The 20,782-nt window shown below is 31.7% G+C and overlaps 2 protein-coding genes across 2 annotated transcripts in view; one reads left to right on the top strand and one right to left on the bottom strand.

The window, feature by feature from the left end:
• The window catches only part of LOC139514336 (collagen alpha-2(IV) chain-like), a 54,746-nt gene that overhangs the window by 20,283 nt on the left and 13,681 nt on the right, over positions 1 to 20,782 (top strand). Inside the window, exons 7-24 of the mRNA XM_071303434.1 lie at positions 3,481 to 3,603; positions 4,639 to 4,674; positions 6,357 to 6,419; positions 6,988 to 7,182; positions 8,190 to 8,243; positions 10,199 to 10,261; positions 11,706 to 11,870; positions 12,333 to 12,537; positions 12,812 to 13,111; positions 14,431 to 14,609; positions 16,018 to 16,102; positions 16,794 to 16,909; positions 17,430 to 17,607; positions 18,064 to 18,180; positions 18,683 to 18,772; positions 19,112 to 19,219; positions 19,678 to 19,791; positions 20,362 to 20,685. Of these exons, the coding sequence (XP_071159535.1) occupies positions 3,481 to 3,603; positions 4,639 to 4,674; positions 6,357 to 6,419; positions 6,988 to 7,182; positions 8,190 to 8,243; positions 10,199 to 10,261; positions 11,706 to 11,870; positions 12,333 to 12,537; positions 12,812 to 13,111; positions 14,431 to 14,609; positions 16,018 to 16,102; positions 16,794 to 16,909; positions 17,430 to 17,607; positions 18,064 to 18,180; positions 18,683 to 18,772; positions 19,112 to 19,219; positions 19,678 to 19,791; positions 20,362 to 20,685 (2,515 nt within the window). The remainder of the gene's footprint in view (positions 1 to 3,480; positions 3,604 to 4,638; positions 4,675 to 6,356; positions 6,420 to 6,987; positions 7,183 to 8,189; positions 8,244 to 10,198; positions 10,262 to 11,705; positions 11,871 to 12,332; positions 12,538 to 12,811; positions 13,112 to 14,430; positions 14,610 to 16,017; positions 16,103 to 16,793; positions 16,910 to 17,429; positions 17,608 to 18,063; positions 18,181 to 18,682; positions 18,773 to 19,111; positions 19,220 to 19,677; positions 19,792 to 20,361; positions 20,686 to 20,782) is intronic.
• Positions 1 to 20,782, bottom strand: part of LOC139515298 (collagen alpha-1(IV) chain-like) — a 120,478-nt gene that overhangs the window by 95,219 nt on the left and 4,477 nt on the right. The window contains exons 4-9 of the mRNA XM_071304866.1: positions 20,368 to 20,601; positions 19,702 to 19,881; positions 19,509 to 19,534; positions 18,543 to 18,554; positions 17,491 to 17,659; positions 12,836 to 13,027 (exon numbers count right to left, since the gene is read on the bottom strand). Coding sequence (XP_071160967.1) covers positions 12,836 to 13,027; positions 17,491 to 17,659; positions 18,543 to 18,554; positions 19,509 to 19,534; positions 19,702 to 19,881; positions 20,368 to 20,601 — 813 coding nt within the window. The remainder of the gene's footprint in view (positions 1 to 12,835; positions 13,028 to 17,490; positions 17,660 to 18,542; positions 18,555 to 19,508; positions 19,535 to 19,701; positions 19,882 to 20,367; positions 20,602 to 20,782) is intronic.

Genomic DNA, 20,782 nt, shown 5'->3' with positions numbered 1-20,782 from the left:
TATAAAGTCGGAATAATTTAAAATAGAGAACAAACAATAAACTCAGGTAAGAAAGTCTGAATAATTTAAAATTCAGAGCAAACACCTTAAGCATGTACATGTTGATAAGTTCAGATTAATGATTTTAATCTTGAAACAAAGGACCATCAAAACTCAAACATGTCAAATTTGTCTTAAATTACAGAAAGAATACTACAATATCAAAGATACAGTTGTAAAAGAAATAAGTATTTTTCAAAAACCATAAAAAAAAATGTTGGTTATAAAACAACATTTTGGTTTGTTATAGCGAACCCTATGATAGTTTTCCATAGATTCACCTGCAAGTTACCTGTCCATTTAAACTTTTGTAAGTTCTATTGTCCCATCTAACAAATACAACAGGTATTGTTCTCTGTATAGTTTATTCACCAGGACCTTTAAATTTCTTCTAGGAGAAATATATCACTCATTGATTAATCTACCTGAACAAAAAATTGAACTGTCAATGATGAAAAAATACTTATACCAATACTAAGAAAGGACTCACAAAACTGCATGTGGTGTTGTATTTATTCAATACCAAAAACTCGTTTTTAATGTGTTCAATATTAATAATGATTTAAAAATTAAAAGTTGATTTCTGATCAAATATTCAATAAATTTTTTTGTGTGTTTATAATTGATAAATAAAAATTTGTGAATATTATTATTTTTGAATTAAGGTCTTCATAAACATAGTCTATAAATTAACAACAAAAAAAAACATGCAAATTCATTGGAAAATACTAAAAAATGTGTCTAAAATAAACTTTTTATTATTAAATCAGATTTTATATTGAACAGATTGAAAATATATTAATGATATATTGAATAAATACAATATTGCATACAGTTTATGTGAGTTTATAGAAGTATTTCAATAAAAAAACAGATAATTTTTTGGTCAGGTAAATTAATCAATGAGTGATATATTTCTCCTAGAAGAAATTTAAAGGTCCTAGTGAATAAACTATACAGAGAACAATACCTGTTGTATTTGTTAGATGGGACAATAGAACTTACAAAAGTTTAAATGGACAGGTAACTTGCAGGTGAATCTATGGAAAACTATCATAGGGTTCGCAATAATTACATTTTCTTACAAGCTGTGTTTCTAAGGAGATACATATATAATCTTCTAATAATGATATAATCTTAATATATGAATCAGTAATATGATTCTTCTTATTAATTATCAAAGGGTTATTATATAACACCCTAATCTTATGGGACCCTCACTAGATAATGATAATTTGTAAATCCTTCTGTACTTTCTAGAGATAAGGTTATTGACACATTGTAACAGACTGAAAAGTGTGTAGTTAATAGACTGTAAATTGAAAGTAATTACCACTTAAAACACACACATGTTGACTGAGTAAATTGAAAATAGTCAGGTTTTACCCAAACCTCTTGAGATAAAACAGGATGAATTTTGTTTATTCTGATATAATAAGAAACATATGTGTAAATCTGGGAATGTTTCAGAGAATGGTTTAATTGGGTATAAAGTGGAATTTAGTGGTTTGTCAACTGAAAAATCTTTCCAAAAACATTGATCTCACATGGTTTTTTTTATTAAAGAGAATTGATTTAGTATCTATGGAATCATTTCCCACTGCCATCATTTCTTTTGAATTTGTTCATAACTAATTACTAATTATTAAAAGCCATTTGATAAATTGTTATTTTTTAGTTGTCTCCTATACTAAATTTTTCAATTTTTCTTTCCAAAAGGTATGGACATTTTTATGTTCTCTTCTTAAATTTCTTCATTTTGTTAATGCTATGGACAAAAACAGCTGTCACAGATGAATTTTCTGAAAAAGTAAAAAAAATATATATCACAAGTAATTTTGAAAAGGATGTGGTCATTATGAATAAGATGGTGTGATATTAGTGCTAATGAAACAACTCTTGTATGTAGATATGAATTAAAAGTGATGTTATGTTTTCATCCATGAGACAGCTATCCAAACAAAAAAAATGCCAAAGGACATCTTCATATGGTCTGTAATGATTGTCAGGTTTCTGCATTTTAAAGACTGCAACAGTAAAATGCACTCAGATATTCTATCATCCTGTTTGTGTATGCCAAGTTATCTGATAACCTTAGGAGGTCTTATCAGTGAATTCAGAATTGAGCTGTCAGCATGTATACTGTTTGCTAAAATCTACAGGTGTGGTTGTTTTATCAATCATTGCATGACCAGAAGTTGTTGTTTTAATGGAAAGTTGCATTTACAAATAAATTTTCTGTTTTTTTATTAACATTCTATTTTTTTAAAAAGTGAAATGATATGGTTAATCATGTGTGAGTATGATGCTTTCAAGAAAGTCATTTCTGCAATCAGAATAAAGCAAATTATTTCCCTGGTTCGAGAGAGAAAAAATGTAGTGGAACTATATGGCTATCATTCAGTGTAGATTCAGTGTAATTGCAGGGATTTTCTTTTGTCTTACTTTTGACTTTGGTGATTATACCCTTAGTCAGAGAAAATGTATAATAAAAGTCTTTTAAAGAGGTAGGACCTTTTCAGGAATTTAAAGACTGAGCTGTTTAATATACAGGAATTGGGGTATAGTTCAGTAGACAAATGTTGGGAATTTGAAAAATCAGGATTAAATATTTCCGGAATGATGCAGGAACAGACACATTTTTTATGCCCCTGCTGTAGATGAGGGGGCATCAAGTTTTATCATTTTATCATCACTTGTATGTCCAGCCATATGTATGTACGTATTTGGTTTGCCTTTTTTGAGGACCTCTACATCCTTATAGAAATCTAAAGTGTCAGATATAAATGTTCTGATTAAATATAATAACAGGGGGAGCCTAGTGATATTTAAGTTATTAATATGAATGTTATTGAGTGGTGGTCTATAGTTGCTGTGTAAAATATCTATTTTTTGTTTCATTCATAACTGTGACCGTTAGTATTCTAGTTTTAATTGTTCTACATTTGTCATGTTTCATAGCTTGCTTTAATAATGTATGGATTTTGATTGTTGTTATAAGACTTATGTTGACATTACGTAGATATGTCATTTCATCTTTTTAGGAAAGTTGTCTTATTGACAATCAAATTTGTGTGTAGTAATCTAAAGGATCCTTATAGAAATGTACCGATATATTTGTATTTATAAGGAGAACCTGCTAATCCTTGAGTATTTGATAATAGAAAAATTAGTGTGGTATGATTGCCAATGAGAAAACTATCCACCAGGGTTAAAAAGAAGTGGTAGTAATAAAAAAAAAGGCAACTGTACGGCCTTCAACAATGAGAAAAAAGTTTTTGATGAATGTATATTTGGGTATAAAAGTCCCTTAACTGAAAAAAGGAAACAATACAAATGAGAAAACCAACTGCAAAAGATTATTACAGAACAAACTATAAAAACAAATATGACATACATGAACCAAGGACAATTTCTGCACTGATTTATATATGTTTATAGGGAGAACCTGGTAATCCTGGAATTTCTGGATTTCCTGGACCTGTGGGACCTCCTGGTTTCCCTGGATCCAAAGGAGGAAAAGGAGAACCTGCTAGAAATGGTGTTGGTATCAAGGGAACCAAGGTGAGTTTTAATATTGTTAAAACATTATTTATTCATATAATTTATTTGATTTAAAAAAAAAAAGAAGATTTTTAAAAGATTTTTAGAACCTCTTTTAAGAATATATGAAGCCATGGTTCAAACTTGCATGTTCAAAATGTTTTTGTTTTTTTTATTATTTGTTATGTTATTACTTAGATTTCAGTTTTACCTTGAAATTAGATTGTAGTTTTGCAAATTTTTTAATTAGAAATAATTTAATTTTGGATGTAACATGTCTTCTGATTGGCTGTGAGAATTTTTCATCAACCCATAGACATAATGATGTCATTTGACTGTGACCTCATCAACTTTTTTTCATGATTACTCCTTAAATATGGAATTTGGAATTAAATTATAAGATAAAATTTTGTCTGTCTATTTGAAATAACAAAAAAAATGTGATGCACACTGTCAAATAACCCGAACTTGCGTTATTCAGTGTGCACCACATTTTTTTATGTTATTTCTTCATAGACAGAAAAAATATTACAGTCATTCCTTAAATGAAATTTTAGGGAAAATATTTTACATCAATATGTTTTTCTATATTATTGAATACTCTCACGGTAAACTTTTGTCTCTTATGGTTGTGACTTGTTATCAATGTGATTGGCCTATCCACCATCATCAGATGATATTAAGAAATTTCCAATGGCTATTAATTTGGTCATTGGTAACTTTCAAAGGTTTAAACGATGTTAAAAGTTTTACATCAGAACAGGACATATAACCTCATACTTGAAAGTGCAAACAACTTATATAACGCAACAAGAGTGTCAAACCATAAGATCAATATGTCTTATAACGCTTGAGAATTGAATATCACTTGATATTAACTTGAGTTATTTATTTTCAATATGATAATAAACCATCCTGTGGCGAGTATATTAATACTAACTAGATTTAATAATGAGAGCTGATATCAATTTCTGACAAGTACAGGAATTTTTTATGTAGAATTTTATTTACATATTTGATACATGAATTTGTAACATTATTTTGCTTTTTTTTTAGGGAGAACCTGGTGTAACTGGATTTCCAGGACAAGTGGTCAGTAAAACTGGTTTGCTAAGTTTGTAAAATAAGGTCTTATTTGAACAGTAACTTCACTTTTACATCCTGACATACTTAGTAATTATTTTCTATAAAAATGATAAATGATGTTATTCCACTGCATGATGATTCTGATAGCGAAATCAACATTTGATTGGTTGAAACTATCACACGTGACGTCGAACAAAACTTCATATTCCCCTCTGAAATGTTGGGACTAAATAGTGCGATGTTACATGCTGTTTATATACATAACGTCTTGAACTTCTTATTTTTATACGACCGCAAAAATTGAAAATATTTTGGTCGTATATTGGTAACACGTTGGAGTCGTTGTCGCCGGCGTCCAAACTTTTGGTTTTCACACTATAACTTTAGTATAAGTAAATAGAGATCTATGAAATTAAAACACAAGGTTTATGAACATGAAAGGAAGGTTGGGATTGATTTTGGAAGTTTTGGTCCCAACAGTTTAGGAATAAAGGGCCAAAAAGGGCCCAAATAAGCATTTTCTTGGTTTTTGCACTATAACTTTAGTTTAAGTTAATAGAAATCTATAAAATTTTGACACAAGGTTTATTACCACAAAAGGAAGGTTGGGATTGATTTTGGGAGTTTTGGTCCCAACAGTTTATGAATTAGGGAAAAGGGCCCAAATAAGCATTATTCTTGGTTTTCGCACAATAACTTTAGTATAAGTAAATAGAAATCAATGAAATTTAAACAAAAGGTTTATGAATACAAAAGGAAGGTTGGGATTGATTTTTGGAGTTGAGGTCGCAACAGTTTAGGAATTAGGGGCGATAGCACATATCATTATCGTATTCAAATTTAATTCAGAGGTTAAAACAAAAAGACTAATTAAATAATAAATGTTTATCCGTACTGTTTATCAATATGTATGTGGTGCTTAGTAATAAAAGAAAGAGGATAAGAAAAAATGCTTGTATGCAAACTAATATTTGAAGTTCAGATAGTTAACAAAGATTAGGTGGTGGAATAAAACATTCATTTCCCTTGGCCTCAGAAGATATGAAGATTTGTTCACCCTCGAAAAATCATATTTCCTTCATGCAGAGCCCTTGTGAAATATAAATATTCTTGGGTGAACAAATTTTCATATCTCCCTCAGGCACAGGAAATAAATGTATAGAACCAAATGCATCACTTAATGTACATTTCACTCATCTTCTTCTTATGGTTATACCAAATGAAAATAAAATAGAAAATCTTAAATAAAGATGAAAAGTTCTATTTACTGGCCAGGGCTCCGTTTTAAAAGACCTTACTTTGACCTATAATGGTTTACTTTTACAAATTGTGACTTTGATGGAGAATTGGCTCATTTGCACATATCTACAAACTAACACAAAAATGTTCATCTGCCATCAATCTATCAGTTTACCATACTTATATTTCCATAATGTAAACCAACTAACTTTCATGAGCATTTTATTTCACGTGTAGAAATAGAACGCCAATATAAATTAGTGCAAATATGCAACACTTGGGCCTCCCTCATTAATACATCAAGAAAATGTTTTAAATCAGGAAAATAAATCGCCTCAAAGTCAGCTGAAAAGGGCCATATGCAACATAAAGTACATTGTATTTGCAAAAATTAGATTACAGTATGTTTATGTTTTGATTTTTTAGTTACTTGTGTAATATTTTTTCAGGGACCAAATGGTAGAGATGGAGGACCCGGTCCTAAAGGAGAGAGAGGATTTGATGGAAGAAATGTATGTTTATTATCAATCCTTCATTTAAAAAGACTATATACTGATCGATATTTTTTTACCAAAAGAATTTGTCTTTTTATAGTCAGAGCCTAATATCAGTTTGTTATTCTAAATTTATTTGTTTTTAACTTGTCCATTTTAGTTTAAATTTGATAATTACATGCAGGAATGTATGCCAAATAGACATAATGTTTTAAATATTGCATAAGAGTTTTTTAGAAGTTGTAATATTCTTTGGGGTCGTATGGCGATAATAAGAATGACAAACAAGAGGCAGCATGTTCATTTGTATTCCACACGAATAATGATACAACAAATGATATATTGGTTTTTTCATAAATCATATCAGACTGATATCAAAGGGAAGTAACTTAACGAACGTATATCAAAGTGTGTAAAGTACTATATAAGACTTATTATTTCAGTTGTGAATTTGATAGGTTTTTTTCTGGAAGAGATTTTTTAAAAGTTCAACATTTATAATGTTGAATAACCAGAATATAACAGCTAAAAGTTCATAATACAGAATATTATCAAAAACCTATCATATGTTTTCATTTTTTTTCAGGGCTTTAAAGGTGACCTTGGTCAAAAAGGACAAAAAGGAAGTAATGGCATTAGTGTAAAAGGTCCCCCTGGTCCACCAGGAGAAAATGGAATTCAAGGTCCACCTGGTCCAGCAGGAAACATTACTAGCACTTTCACAGGGAATAAGGGATCATTTACTGGACCAAAAGGAGATCGGGGTAGAAAAGGAAACACGGTAATTTTATTTATATTCTGAAAATAGTTTCTGATAAAGATTTTCTAGTATACTGAGCTTTTGTCTATTTATAAATTCCAAGAAAAAAAGTACCAGAAAAATAAATGCAAACATGACTATAAAAAACAATCTTAACTAAGCGCCTGTCTATAAGAATATATCTATATTTATAGATTATCGTTGATCATCTGAACAAGATTTTCTCGATTGAGCCGGGACGGCTCAAGCAAGAGGCTCAAGTGAGAAAGGCAATTTTGAGATGACCAATGATAATCTGTTTTTCCCTATTTTATCTATTAGGGCGTTGTCAATTTAATGTCAATTTTGAAAGCAACGCTATGTGCCTGCTCAGTTTCTAGTAATAATTTTCCATCTCAAGCGAGTAGTATGACATGAAAAATTATCACAAAAAAAGATCAAAGGATAATGCACAAAATAGCGATAATCAGATATGATGGATTAATAAAATTGAAGTCCATACTGATCCAATTATGACAAAAACTGTAAAAAAAATAATTTTTATAAGAAAAGTTACTGAAAATTTAGAATTTATTCTGATGTTTTTATTATTGCGAAAAATGCAACAGGGTTGCAATCACAATAATTTGAACTCGCATTTTGAACCTTTTTTTAAGAATTAAGCAGGGTATCTCTCAAATATACGCTAATATTAAAATCAATAATTTTTTAGTCTCAAATGACAAAATACCAATAATAAATGGGGTTGGGGGGAGGGGGGTCAGGACCTTTTTCAGGACATCAGGATCGGGTGTATTTAAGCTTTGGATTTCGGGATTGATCCTTTTGGGATCCAGGAATTTTTTTTCGAATTTTTGGATGTTGAGATTTCAATTTCTTGAAATTCTGGACCTCAGGATTTTATGTTTTTAAGCCACGGATTTCAGGTCCAGGACCCCCCCCCTCATAAATGCACACAGTGCAGGTAATTTCTTTATTTACAATACATGTATAGACAGAATATATGATTGATCTGGTTGTCTTTGTAGGGATTCACTGGAGAACCTGGAAGAGACGGATTTAAAGGAGAACCTGGAAGAGATGTAAGGCATACATTTTATTTAATTGTTTATTTATTTATTTATCTGTCAGTCAAATTATTATCATTTATCAATTTTATTTGTTTGAAGTGTTATATATTAAAGGGGCACTAGCTGTCTAATTCATGTTCACTGATTTGACTCAAATATGGAGAAGATGTTACTAAGTTGTAAAACTTGTGTCTGATCCATTTTTCATTTTGAACAATTAAAATACTAATTCAATGGGTTTCCAGACAAATAGATCACAAAAATATCATTTAAATTTTGTAATTAATTTTCATCTTATAAGTGTGGATGATAAAGAAAATCATATAAAATTGTAGTTCCTAAAGGAGTAGGTTCAGTAAGGGCCGATTTTGGTCTCAAATTTCAGGTTTGTTGAAAGAAAGATTTGAACACTTTTTATACGACCGCAAAAATTTTTTGGTCGTATATTGGTATCACGTTGGCGTTGTTTCATCGTCGTCATTGTTGTCCAAAGACATTTGGTTTTCGCACTCTAACTTTAGTAAAAGTAAATAGAAATCTATGAAATTTAAATACAAGGTTGATGACCATAGAAGGAAGGTTGGGATTGATTTTTGGTGTTTTGGTCCCAACAGTTTAGGAATTAGGGGCCAAAAAGGGCCCAAATAAGCATTTTTCTTGGTTTTCGCACAATAACTTTAGTATAAGTAAACAGAAATCTATGAAATTTAAACACAAGGTTTATGACCACAAATGGAAGGTTTAGATTGATTTTGGGAGTTTTGGTCCCAATGAATTAGGGGCTAAAAGGGTCCAAAATTAAACTTTGTTTGATTTCATCAAAAAATGAATTATTGGGGTTCTTTGATATGCCAAATCTAACCGTGTATTCAGATTCTTAATTTTTGGTCCTGTTTTCAAATTTTTGGTCCTGTTTTCAAATTGTTATTCAGATTCTTAATTTTTGGTCCTGTTTTCAAATTGGTCTACATTAAGGTCCAAAGGGTCCAAAATTAAATTTAGCTTGATTTTAACAATAATTGAAATCTTGGGGTTCTTCGATATGCTGAATCTAAACATGTACTTAGATTTTTGAATATGGGCCCAGTTTTCAAGTTGGTCCAAATTGGGGTCCAAAATTATTATATTAAGTATTGTGCAATAGCAAGAAATTTTCAATTGCACAGTATTCAGCAATAGCAAGAAATCTTCAGTTGCACAGTATTGTGCAATAGCAAGAAATTTTCAATTGCACAGTATTGCGCAATAGCAAGAAATCTTCAATTGCATACTATTGTGCAATAGCAAGAAATCTTCAACTGCACAGTATTACACAAGTAGCAAGAAATATCTAATTGCGCAATAGTAAGAAATTTTCAATTGCACAGTTTTTTCGCAATTACAAGAAATATTCAATTGCACAGTATTATCACGTTTTCAAATTAAAGTTAGTTGTGTCCCTCTGAGGTTTTAACTGATTTAGTCATTAAAAACGCTCCTATTCAAGTTTAAATATGAAAAATCTATCAAATATGCAAAAAAATGTTACTTTTCAGATGTTTTTTGTCAAAAATGAAAGTGGCTGCATCCTCAACCTTAATATATGTTATGTATTATCATCAAATACAACTTACATTTCAATATTATGAATGAACACAAATTCGGCCACTTTCATTTTAGATGGAAACTGTCAAAAATTTAACTAAAATGTTCAAATTGTGAAGATTTCAGTAATTTAGCATGACTTAAATTTAATGATTCTAGTCCCCAATATATGTGTATTGTATTGTCAAAAACAGCCCATATTTATGTAGCAGAATCATTCTACTTTCTAGTAAATAGCTAAAAGATTACATTTTCATACTTTTGTAAAACTGTTATAATTTGGGGCCAAAAAGGGGTCTTACTTACTGAACCTACTCCTTTTCAAGAAGATTATGATATGTACCTTTATGATGAGATAAATGAAGGTTTTCATATATTTTCAGGGAATGAAAGGTATGCCTGGTATGTTTGGTGAGAAAGGTGTTCCTGGAATAGCTGGACCTAGGGTAAGATTTTTTATGGAAAATTTCGAGCAAATTCGCTATAAACCCTAACCTGAAAACCTTGAATTTGCAACATTTATTGAAGAAATTTCAGAAATGGAGGTGCATGTAGAAAAAAATTTGTGATCATCTTTCCTTGTCATGGATTTGTAAGATTAAGTATCTATGGATATAATGTAATTCTTAGGTATATTTTTTATGGACCCTTGATCTCTTTTCTCTGTAAATATATAAGTTATTGATACAAATGGGTCATTTATATTAGAGATCTATCAAATGTTTTCAACGAAAAGTATAGATTATTATTTTTTTTTTAAATATATAATGGGATTCATTCAATGAATCAAATCTTGCAGTTATGATGTAATACAATTGATTGAAACTTTTTGGTTGCCAAAATATAACCAAATTCAACAAAAAAATATAGGTTGGCAAGGGAAATAACTCTATATACATTTTTTTTGCTGGATTCTTTTTCATGATCACCCCTCCCTCTTTTCTTAATTGTATTGTATGTCAATCAACTGTAAGGATTTAGAGTTTTCCTAAAGTGATTCAATAAGACAAAGATTACTGTTCATTTTCATTTTTAAAAAACTATAGAATTTATGATTTTGATATACTGTGGATTCATTAATATTCGTTGGATACCAACTTTCGTGGGTAAAGGTAAACCAGGAAATTAAATGGTCGATGAATGACAAATTTTCTATAGGTTTGTATGGAAACTTCGGCAAAACCTTGAAATCAAATATCCACGATCATGTAAGGTTTTTTAATTCACGAAAATTAATACCCAAGAAAGTAAATGAATGCACACTGAGTAGTATATAAACTGTAATTTAAGCTGCACTATAAATTATTTCAAAGCCTATAGTCTTAGATATGGTTTACACTACAGTAGTGATAACAATATTAATTTTTTAGAATTTCTACTCAGGATTCAAACCAGTATCAAAACATCAACCATCTACACTTATTGATTGAAATCATTTGACATGATTTTTATCAATTTAAAACATTAATTCAGAAAATATTTCTTTTTGTTCAGACTCTAGGCATTTCTACTATGATATTTAGGAGATAACTGTATTGTATTTTAAGCTCCGACGGCATCAATTGGGGATTTGATGGTCACAAATTAAGTTTACTGGCGACGCGTTAGCGGAGACAGTAAACGGGTATTTGCGACCATCAAATCCCCAATTGATGCCGTCAAGCTTAAAATACAATATTGTTATCTCCGTTCTAATGAAACTGACAGAAAACCACGTTAAAACATGTAATAAAAATCTGACAAATGCCGTCTACGCTTGCGCGTACATCCCAGTGTCAATTGATGCCATGTAAAAAAGTAACGTTATCCAATCAAAATGAACGTTACAAACGTTGTTGCATAAGAATGTTTGTTACTTGCACTAGTTTAAGTTTCAACTTTTTCTGATAGGGAAAACAAGGATTGCCAGGGTTACCAGGATTGCCCGGATTGAAAGGTGACCGTGGAATGGATGGACTTCCTGGGCTAAACGGACTTGCAGGAGAAAAGGGAGGCCTAGGGTTTGAAGGTCCTAAGGGAGATTTAGGACCAAGGGGTCTTCCTGGCCCAGCAGGAGTAAGAAATTATTTTAATTTAGTTTTATGTAGTATGGAAAGTTGAAGATTCATATTTATAGATATCTACATGTTTTTGAATGTAACTAAATAACTACAAAGTTAATTTGGTTGTGTTCTAATTAAACAATGGAATCAACGTAATTTTTACCTTTGGCTTTGCGAACTTACAATTGGAAAAAATAACTTTTGTTTTTAATATCCAATCAAATCATGGAACATATAAAAAAAAATGTTTTTGTTTCATTTAGAGTACATGTACAGTCATAGGACAAAAGTGAGTTTCCACTCAAAAAATGTTCTACCATTTCAATAAAAATCAATATTTTTCAAAAAAAATAGTTTATATGGTAAAAAGTATCAATGAAACATTTATCTAATTATTAATAAATATGTCATAAACTGATGGTATTCAGTGAAGAATTTGTGTTACTCATATTTATGAATAAGTAATTGTTATTAGGGAAAAGGTGGTAATGGACCGTCTGGACCAAAAGGAGATAGAGGACCTTCAGGTCCAAGAGGTTTCCCTGGAAATGATGGATTTCCTGGTCTTCCTGGACCTCAAGGAGAAACTGGACCAGCTGGAGGACCAGGAGTACCAGGACCACCTGGACCACAAGGAAAAGATGGAATAAAGGGAGACAAAGGAGGACCGGGGGTTTCAGGTAAGATAGTTTGCAAAGTTAAACTTTATGACCAATTTTAAATAAATATTAGTAAATATTTATTAATCATCATAGGTTTCTTTTTGGTAGAACCTTGGAACAGTATATCTATAAATGGGATATTTTACAAGATTTCGAGAGATTAATAGATTTTGGTAGCAGAAATTTATATATTCCTGGTAAAACAGAAAACAAAAGCAAGTTTCATTTGTATGTCTCTCTTTTCATTGAAGAATGTTTTAGTACAATATACTTTGAACTAATTTTTTTGCAGGTTTTCCTGGAATAGATGGTTTACCTGGATTGAATGGATTATCAGGTGAAAAGGGAGAACCTGGATTCACAGGTGAACCAGGCAGGTCTATTCCTGGTCCCGAAGGCCCTTCAGGATTCCCAGGAAGGGATGGTGTCCCAGGTATAAAGGGTGAAAGAGGAAGGGATGGTGTGCCTGGTGAGTCTGGTAATTCAACAAGAGGCAGACCTGGATTACCTGGACCAAAAGGTGAAAAGGGGTTGAAAGGTTATGGTGGATTGCCTGGAAGAGATGGTGAACCTGGTATTCCTGGATTCAAAGGTCAGTTGAAAGTAGCAGAATGGAAACAGGATTAATACGGCCTTTCTTCTTACCTACTCGGTCAATTTAAAATTTGGATTGTTTGGCCATAATCACTATATATCATAGTTTACACAATGACTAGATGGGGAATAAGTGTTTTATTACAATTTACATATCATCTTTCAAAATTAGCATGAATTTCAATATCCAAAAAAAACCAACATTGACAACAGGCCCAACTAAGGATTACATACTGTTTTCATTTTTGTATATATATGTATGTAAAACCACAAGTCATGTAAAACACTTAAGGAAATTATATACAATTTTAATGTAAAATACTTCAGAGAAGTAGGTTCGGTAAGACCCCTTTTTGGCCCCAAAATATAGCAGTTTTACAAAATTGTTAAAATGTAAACTTTTAGTTATTTATTGGAAAGTAGAATGCTTCTGCTACATACATATGGGTTTTTTTTGACAGTACAATGCACATATATCGGGTACTAGCATCATTAAGTCATGTTAAATTACTGAAATCTTCACAATTTTAGCATTTTAGTTAAATTTTAGACGGTTTACGTCTTAAATGAAAGTGGCCGCATTTGTGTTCATTCTTAATATTGAAATGTAAGTTGTATTTGATGATATTACATAACATATATAAAGGTTGAGGATGAACACCGATGCGGCCACTTTCATTTTTGACAAAAAACATCTGAAAAGTAACATTTTTTGGCATATTTGATAGATTTTTCAGATTTAAGCTAGAATCGGAGGGTTTTTAATGAGTAAATCAGTTAAAATCTTCCATTTAAACTGATTGAATCAACTGAAATAGACACATACGTGTTTAAAAAGTCTCTTAAATTTTTCGTCAGATGAACTTGAAATTTGAGGCCAAAATCAGTCCTTACCGGACCTACTCCTTTCAAGTTATTATTTGATATTAGTATCAACATTCCATTATCTAACTCAAAAAACAATTGACATCGTCTAAGATATTAGGCCAAAAAAATAAGACTTATGTTTCCGCTAACTAGTTGTAAAAAAATAGGGTACGTAGGTAGGCAATATCTTTTTATTTTGCTAACATTTTTTAGGTGGTTACTTCAAGGGAATCAGTCTGACTTTAACAGTGCTTGTTCCAAAATGACATAAAAAGTATTAGGGTAGGCACTAAAAATTAGGGTAGGTTAGGTTAGCGGAAACACATGTATAATTTTTTTTTTGGCATTACACTGATCAGATTTACTAGAGACAAATATGCCTTCAACTGTTAGAGACATCTTATTGGATCTTTAGATTTATAAATTGTTCTAAATCCTAATGTTATTAAGGTGACAGAGGAGGATCTTGCAGTGATTGTCTCCCTGGACTGAAAGGAGAGCGTGGTTTAAATGGTGTTGATGGTGTCCCAGGAAGGAATGGCCAGCCTGGACTCCCTGGTCCTCAAGGAAACAAAGGAGACAGAGGTCTAGATGGACTGCCAGGATTTCAGGGACAACCTGGAGAGCCTGTATGTAACAAACTTTGCTATAATTTTTATGCTTAAAAATTTATCTAGGCTCCTAAGTCTCAAAAATTTATCTAGGCTCTAAGTCAGGGCTCCAAAAAAATATTTGACCTAGCTGGACATTTTTTGTCTAATCCAGATTTTAATGCGTTTTAAGACTAAGTAAATCAGTTGGCCATCCTATATTCAATGATTGACATTAAAAAAAAATTAATTAAACTTTACCATGATATTATTACGTAAGTATTTCTGTATTGGCCTCGTTATTGGTCCGAAGCCAATACAGCTGGCCTCGGACCAATAACAAGGCCAATACAGAAATACATGTAATAGTATCTTTATTAATTAACTACAGTGTTACAATATTTTTTTAATTTCATTTCACAAGAGATAAATATCTTTACCTTGAAGTGGAACTATCCAAATCTCAGTTTCTTTTTATTAGATGCAATATATAATGATCTGGTGCTGTTTCCAGGTGTCTTCAGCATTTTCTCATCTGATGAATTTTTCTACCCTTTCCAGTCACTATGAAGTGTTACAGTTTTAATTTAGACTCAACACATAAATAGTAATTGGGAAGGTACTGCCATTGCATGTGTTATGCAGAAACTTTTTTATTGTTATGCAGAAAATTAAAAAAAATAATGTAGGAGTTGAAAATGATACAACTATCCATAAGCCAAATGACCAAAGAACGAATATTTGCATAAATATAGAATGCATATGCCTGGTTCGGGGTTTAAAAATAAATGAAAGTTTACCAAAAAAAAAGCAAAAGTAAAGAAATAATTGTACCATTGTGAAATTATGAGGTCGCCAAGAAATGAACTTTGTGATAATCTACTCGTTCCCCAAACCTGAAATAATTTAATCGTCTGCTTTCAAAATCCTTTTTAAATTAATGTGACCGTCTTTAGCCTGAAATATATGCCATACTGAACTTTACAGCATGTTTATGATGACTAAATGAAAACTGCGTCTTCCAAACAACTGTTTACTTTCAGTTTGTGTTTATCGTGACTTTCGATATAAAAACTAGTGACGTTCCGAAATTCTGTATTTGTGTCAACTCTGCCAATAAAGAATAACTCGGCCAATACAGAAAAAAATCTATATTGGCCGAGTTATTCTGTATTGGCCGAGTTTACACCTTATATTGCATAGGCAGTTTTCATCATATTAAGTCCAATAACAGTGTAGTTAATTAAATATTTGATATAATCTGACGTAAACTGTTAAATTGACAGTTCATCATTGGAAGTGTGCAACATCAGTGCACTAATATCTGCCTTATACTCTTTATTTCTTCACTTTAACCTTCACTTATGTCTATAGTTTGATTTAGAATATATTTTCCTTTGCAAATTAATAGATTAATTATATACTGATGACACTGTATTTTCTGTAGGGTATTCCCGGACAACCAGGTTTGGATGGATTAAGAGGTTTTAAGGGAGAAGCTGCCTTTATTCCTCCTGATTATCAAGTAAATTGTAAGTGCTTATAGAATGCTTATAAAAATGCTTGCTTTCGAGTTTCTGTGGTATTGAAATATTTTGCAAGAGTTTAATTTATTTAAAAAACCTAATTCATTATATTAATTCAAAAGCAATACAGTTTGTAAATTTTTGTTGTTTTTAAGTTAACAGATAATTAATTTTAAGTATTGAGCCAAATAATTCATTATAGGTGATTCTGCCTAATAAATTCAATATATATTGGTTCTCCTTGATACTGGGTTATTTTCGTGGTTGTAAAATTTCACGATTTTCATTGAATAAGGTATAAGAAATATTTTGGCAGATTTAAACCATTTATCAATACCTTTGCATGTACACCTTTAATTTGGCGGAATTTATTTTGTCATTTTTTTTTTCTATCTGCAAAAATAAGCAAAAATTTAATTACTTACCGCTAACACTAATAACATGCTATACAGTATTTTAAAGTGTATAACTATGAATAATCGGTCATACACATGTTTTCTTGTCAAATTCTATATACAGTGTATATATATATATTGAGTCTGACTTTTGACCCAGTTAGTATTTAAAAAAACTAATTGGAGTTGAATTCAAAATTTCTTAGATGTAACATTTTTTTGTGGTCTCTGTGTACAGTCCCCAAACTGAGGTATGTGAACTCTGTGTAAATCATTTCACCTGTATGATACTTGCCTTACAGGTGAAAAGGGAGGTCAAGGATTGGATGGCTTACCTGGACCTAAAGGTAACCAAGGAAGACCAGGACCCCAAGGACCACCTGGTAGTTCTGGATTCCCAGGACTTAAGGGTGATAAGGTAATATAATGCCAGAAATATGGGGTTTGGGTTGGATACCATGAATATGATTTGGTCCTCAAATATTGGTTTTCATCAAAACTTCAAAGTAAGATATTGATGTTCCCCATTATTCAATCTCAAGAAGTTTACAGTTAAAATCTGCATTCACTCCAACCATGCATTTTGTCCAGAAATAATGGTTTTACTTTTTTAAATAACTATTGAATTCTTTCAAGAGTACCGGTACACATTTTATACATGAACACATGTCATGTAGGGTGTAGATAAAAACCACATGGTCATCAAAGGGTTAATTTATGTTTCTAGGCTAAATAAGTAATATTAATGATTTACAATTTTCATACTTGGCAAACCATGATGAAAACTGTCTTTTTGGTTTTAACTGACTTTATTCAAAAACATGTATTGTAATATTAAACTCGATATAGCCTCTTTGTGATAATGCGGCATAAAGCAACCATCAAAAGCAATTAATGTATTATAATGCAAAAACATATAACACGACCTTGTACTTTAGGGAGATGGCGGACGTCCAGGACTAGATGGTCTTCCTGGTAGCAATGGACTGCCCGGTCAACCAGGACAGAAGGGAGATGCTGGAATCGGTATCCCAGGTCTTCCTGGAATTAGAGGAGAACCTGGATCTAATGGACTGCCTGGAACATCAGGCTTTACAGGATTGAAGGGAGAACCAGGTTTATAGCTTTTCTTTATTGCTAATGTTGTCTTCTCCTTTTCTACCTCTATCTTTTGAACATATCTTAATTTTAAGCAAAAGATTATCTTCAGTTTTCAGTTCGATTCAGCCAAGACTTTCCCTTTACCTTTTAATTTTTATCCTGAAATACACATTATGTATAATGTTTTTTAATTGTTTTATTATGATAAAGCTTTATTTTCTTTGCCCTGACACAAAGACTCTGTCATAATAGAAAATATTTGACGCCACAATGAAAAAGTGATTATTGTATATGACGTAAAAATTTCAAGTGGGAAGATTCTGGAGTCAAGCGGGACAGATTTCCAAATAGGTGTATTAAATTGTATTTTGAGTCAACAATACTCTTTAGTGATTTATTATATTGAACTAAATAATCTTCATTCATAATAATTGCCATTAAAACTAAAAATATCTCATGTTGGCATTTTAGGTGTGAGCACTCCAGTTAATATAGCAGACATCAAAGGAAACAAAGGTGACAAAGGTGCACCTGGTTTGACTGGTAGCACAGGTAGAGATGGATTACCTGGAATGAAGGGTGAACATGGTGAGTCATTATTGATTTATATCTAAATCTGTATTTTCCTGTTCGAAAAACATTTGCAATTACCCCTTGGTAACCCCACAATATCATTATTATTATGTAGGATAAATTGGATTATTTCTATGATTATTACTGTTTCTCAAACTTCTGAAATGACTTCATTGCAAAATTTATATAACTGCTGTTTAATTTGATTAAAAAAACACACAAAAGTTATCATGATAACTATTTCTATATTACTGTGGGTTCAATTCTATCATTTCTGGAGGGATTTTTTCCCTTAATCTCAAATTGACATAATATGTTAAAAAAAACATGTTGTGTATGTGTTTTTATTCAGATAACAAACAAAGAGTTGCGTTTACCACAACATTAACCTGAAAAATTAAAAAATATAACAATCTTGATAAACTAAGAGTTATTCATTTGCCAAAGAACTTAAAATTCAGGTAGACTCAAAATGCTGTGTCTTATGAATTATTTGCTAATAACCAATCTGTTGTAGGTTTGGACGGACTACCAGGTATAAATGGCAGACCAGGAGAATCTGGACCCCGTGGTGAAGATGGACTACCAGGACTTCCCGGACCAAGAGGTATATGGCTTAGTTGGTTAATCATTTTTGTTTGCATTGAAACTTTTTCAGGAATCTTCCCTTTTTTTCAATGACTAAATTTAAAAAAAAATCATGATCATTTTTTAAAAAGAACAAAGAGTATAAAATGGATATTGAATCCCAAACAAGAAACTATATTAGGAGTTCTATCATCTTTTTCATGATTCTGTATTTTTGTGATTCATAGTTGGTTTTTTTTTACTTTAATATCTAAGAATGTTATAAAGATAAGAACCACTACAGAGTATTACAAGTACTTGATAAAATGATGGTGTCTTGCTTTTCCTCATAACACAACATTTGATATTTTGTGTACAGGACTTCCTGGACCTAGAGGGGACAAAGGAACCTCAGGACTCCCTGGAGGACCAGGACTTAATGGACTCAAAGGAGAACAAGGACGTGATGGCTTCCCAGGAATGAAAGGTCAGCATAAAAACTTTTGTCTTCCTTTAACTCTCATATTATATATGGTTAAAATCATTAAAAAAAAACTAGATGTTAGGGGGTCAAAGATCAAACAATGTGCAGTCAGGTCCCTATTGATATAGAATGAAAAGCTATATTTTAGCCATTTTCTCTACTTGCTTTTTTGTAAGTACACACAATGTATTGCATAGATGTGATCCGCCTTTGATCCCATTAATGCCTATACTTTTTTCTTTCACTTGTAAGTTGAAACAATATTTATAGCATACTGAAATAAGTAATTTACCTGATGCAGAGAAACATTGTAACTGGCTGAAACAGAAGGAAAAATTGTATATTTTTCTGAGAAAATGTTTGATAAATTTTCTCTTTTTAAGAGACCTATACATATGCATTCAATACTTTATGTATACATGTTTTTTACAAAGTTATAAAATAAAGTTGTTTGATTGTAGGTGATGGTGGTTTGCCTGGTTTACCTGGTACTGTGTTAGAAGGAGCCAAGGGAGAAAGAGGGTTGGATGGATTATCTGGAGAAAGGGGACCATCAGGTCGTCCTGGACAAGATGGTAAGTGTGAGGGCAAGGCAGGGTAAGATAGACTAAGTTTGGCAGTATCCAATGGTAAGTTTAAGGGAAGATGGAGACAAAGAAAATCTACTGTTAAAAAAAAACAAAATTCCATTTTATTTAGCAAAACTTGATGAATCCTAAGACAGAAAGAGAAAGAACTAGAGAACAGCAATTACTGGACAGTCCCTTAGATTTAGCTTTTGTAAATTTCTGAAGGAACTTTATATAAGGAATTAATACACCCTATCCCTTCTTTTAATTTTCCTAAGAAAGAAACTTTTTTTTAACTGTTACTGTCAATCGTCTGATACTGTGGATTCATTATTATGTATTGGTGAATAACAAATTTAAATGTTCAACAAATTACAAATTCTATATAGGATAGGCTTGAATTGAGACATTAGCAAAACCAGGAAATCAAATATCCACCAAAATGCAAGATTCCTCAATCCATTAAAAACTGGTACCCATGAAAATAAATGAATCCACATTATATTAAAAGTTGAAATACAAAAATAAGAAGATGAAGCTTGTACACACATATATATATGTTGATATTTATTTAAGGTGTACCTGGATTGGATGGATTACCTGGTATGAAGGGAGAACCTGGACCATCGGGATTATCTGGAATTCCTGGACAGCCAGGTGGTAAGGGAGAGAGTGGAAGAAACGGAATACCTGGAGAACCTGGACGTACCGGTGCAGATGGCTTACCTGGATTACCTGGTGACCTTGCTTCTAAGGGAGAGCCTGGTTTACCAGGTGTTAGAGGTATTGATGGTGAACCAGGAATCCCAGGAGAGGCTGGATCAAGTGGCAGACCAGGATTACCAGGATTAGATGGACCACAGGGTCCTCCAGGATTACCAGGGCAAGATGGACTACCAGGTCAGTGCTCATAATCTCTTTATGTTTTGTCTGAACACATCTGGATTAAAAAATGACAGATCAGCAAATTTCTTGTTTTTTTTTATGAAGTGATAAT

Source organism: Mytilus edulis, chromosome 3 (assembly GCF_963676685.1).
Source record: "Mytilus edulis chromosome 3, xbMytEdul2.2, whole genome shotgun sequence".
Taxonomy (NCBI): Eukaryota; Metazoa; Mollusca; class Bivalvia; order Mytilida; family Mytilidae; genus Mytilus; species Mytilus edulis.
Note: the sequence above shows the minus strand (reverse complement) of the source record. Positions and strands in the feature narration are given on the sequence as shown.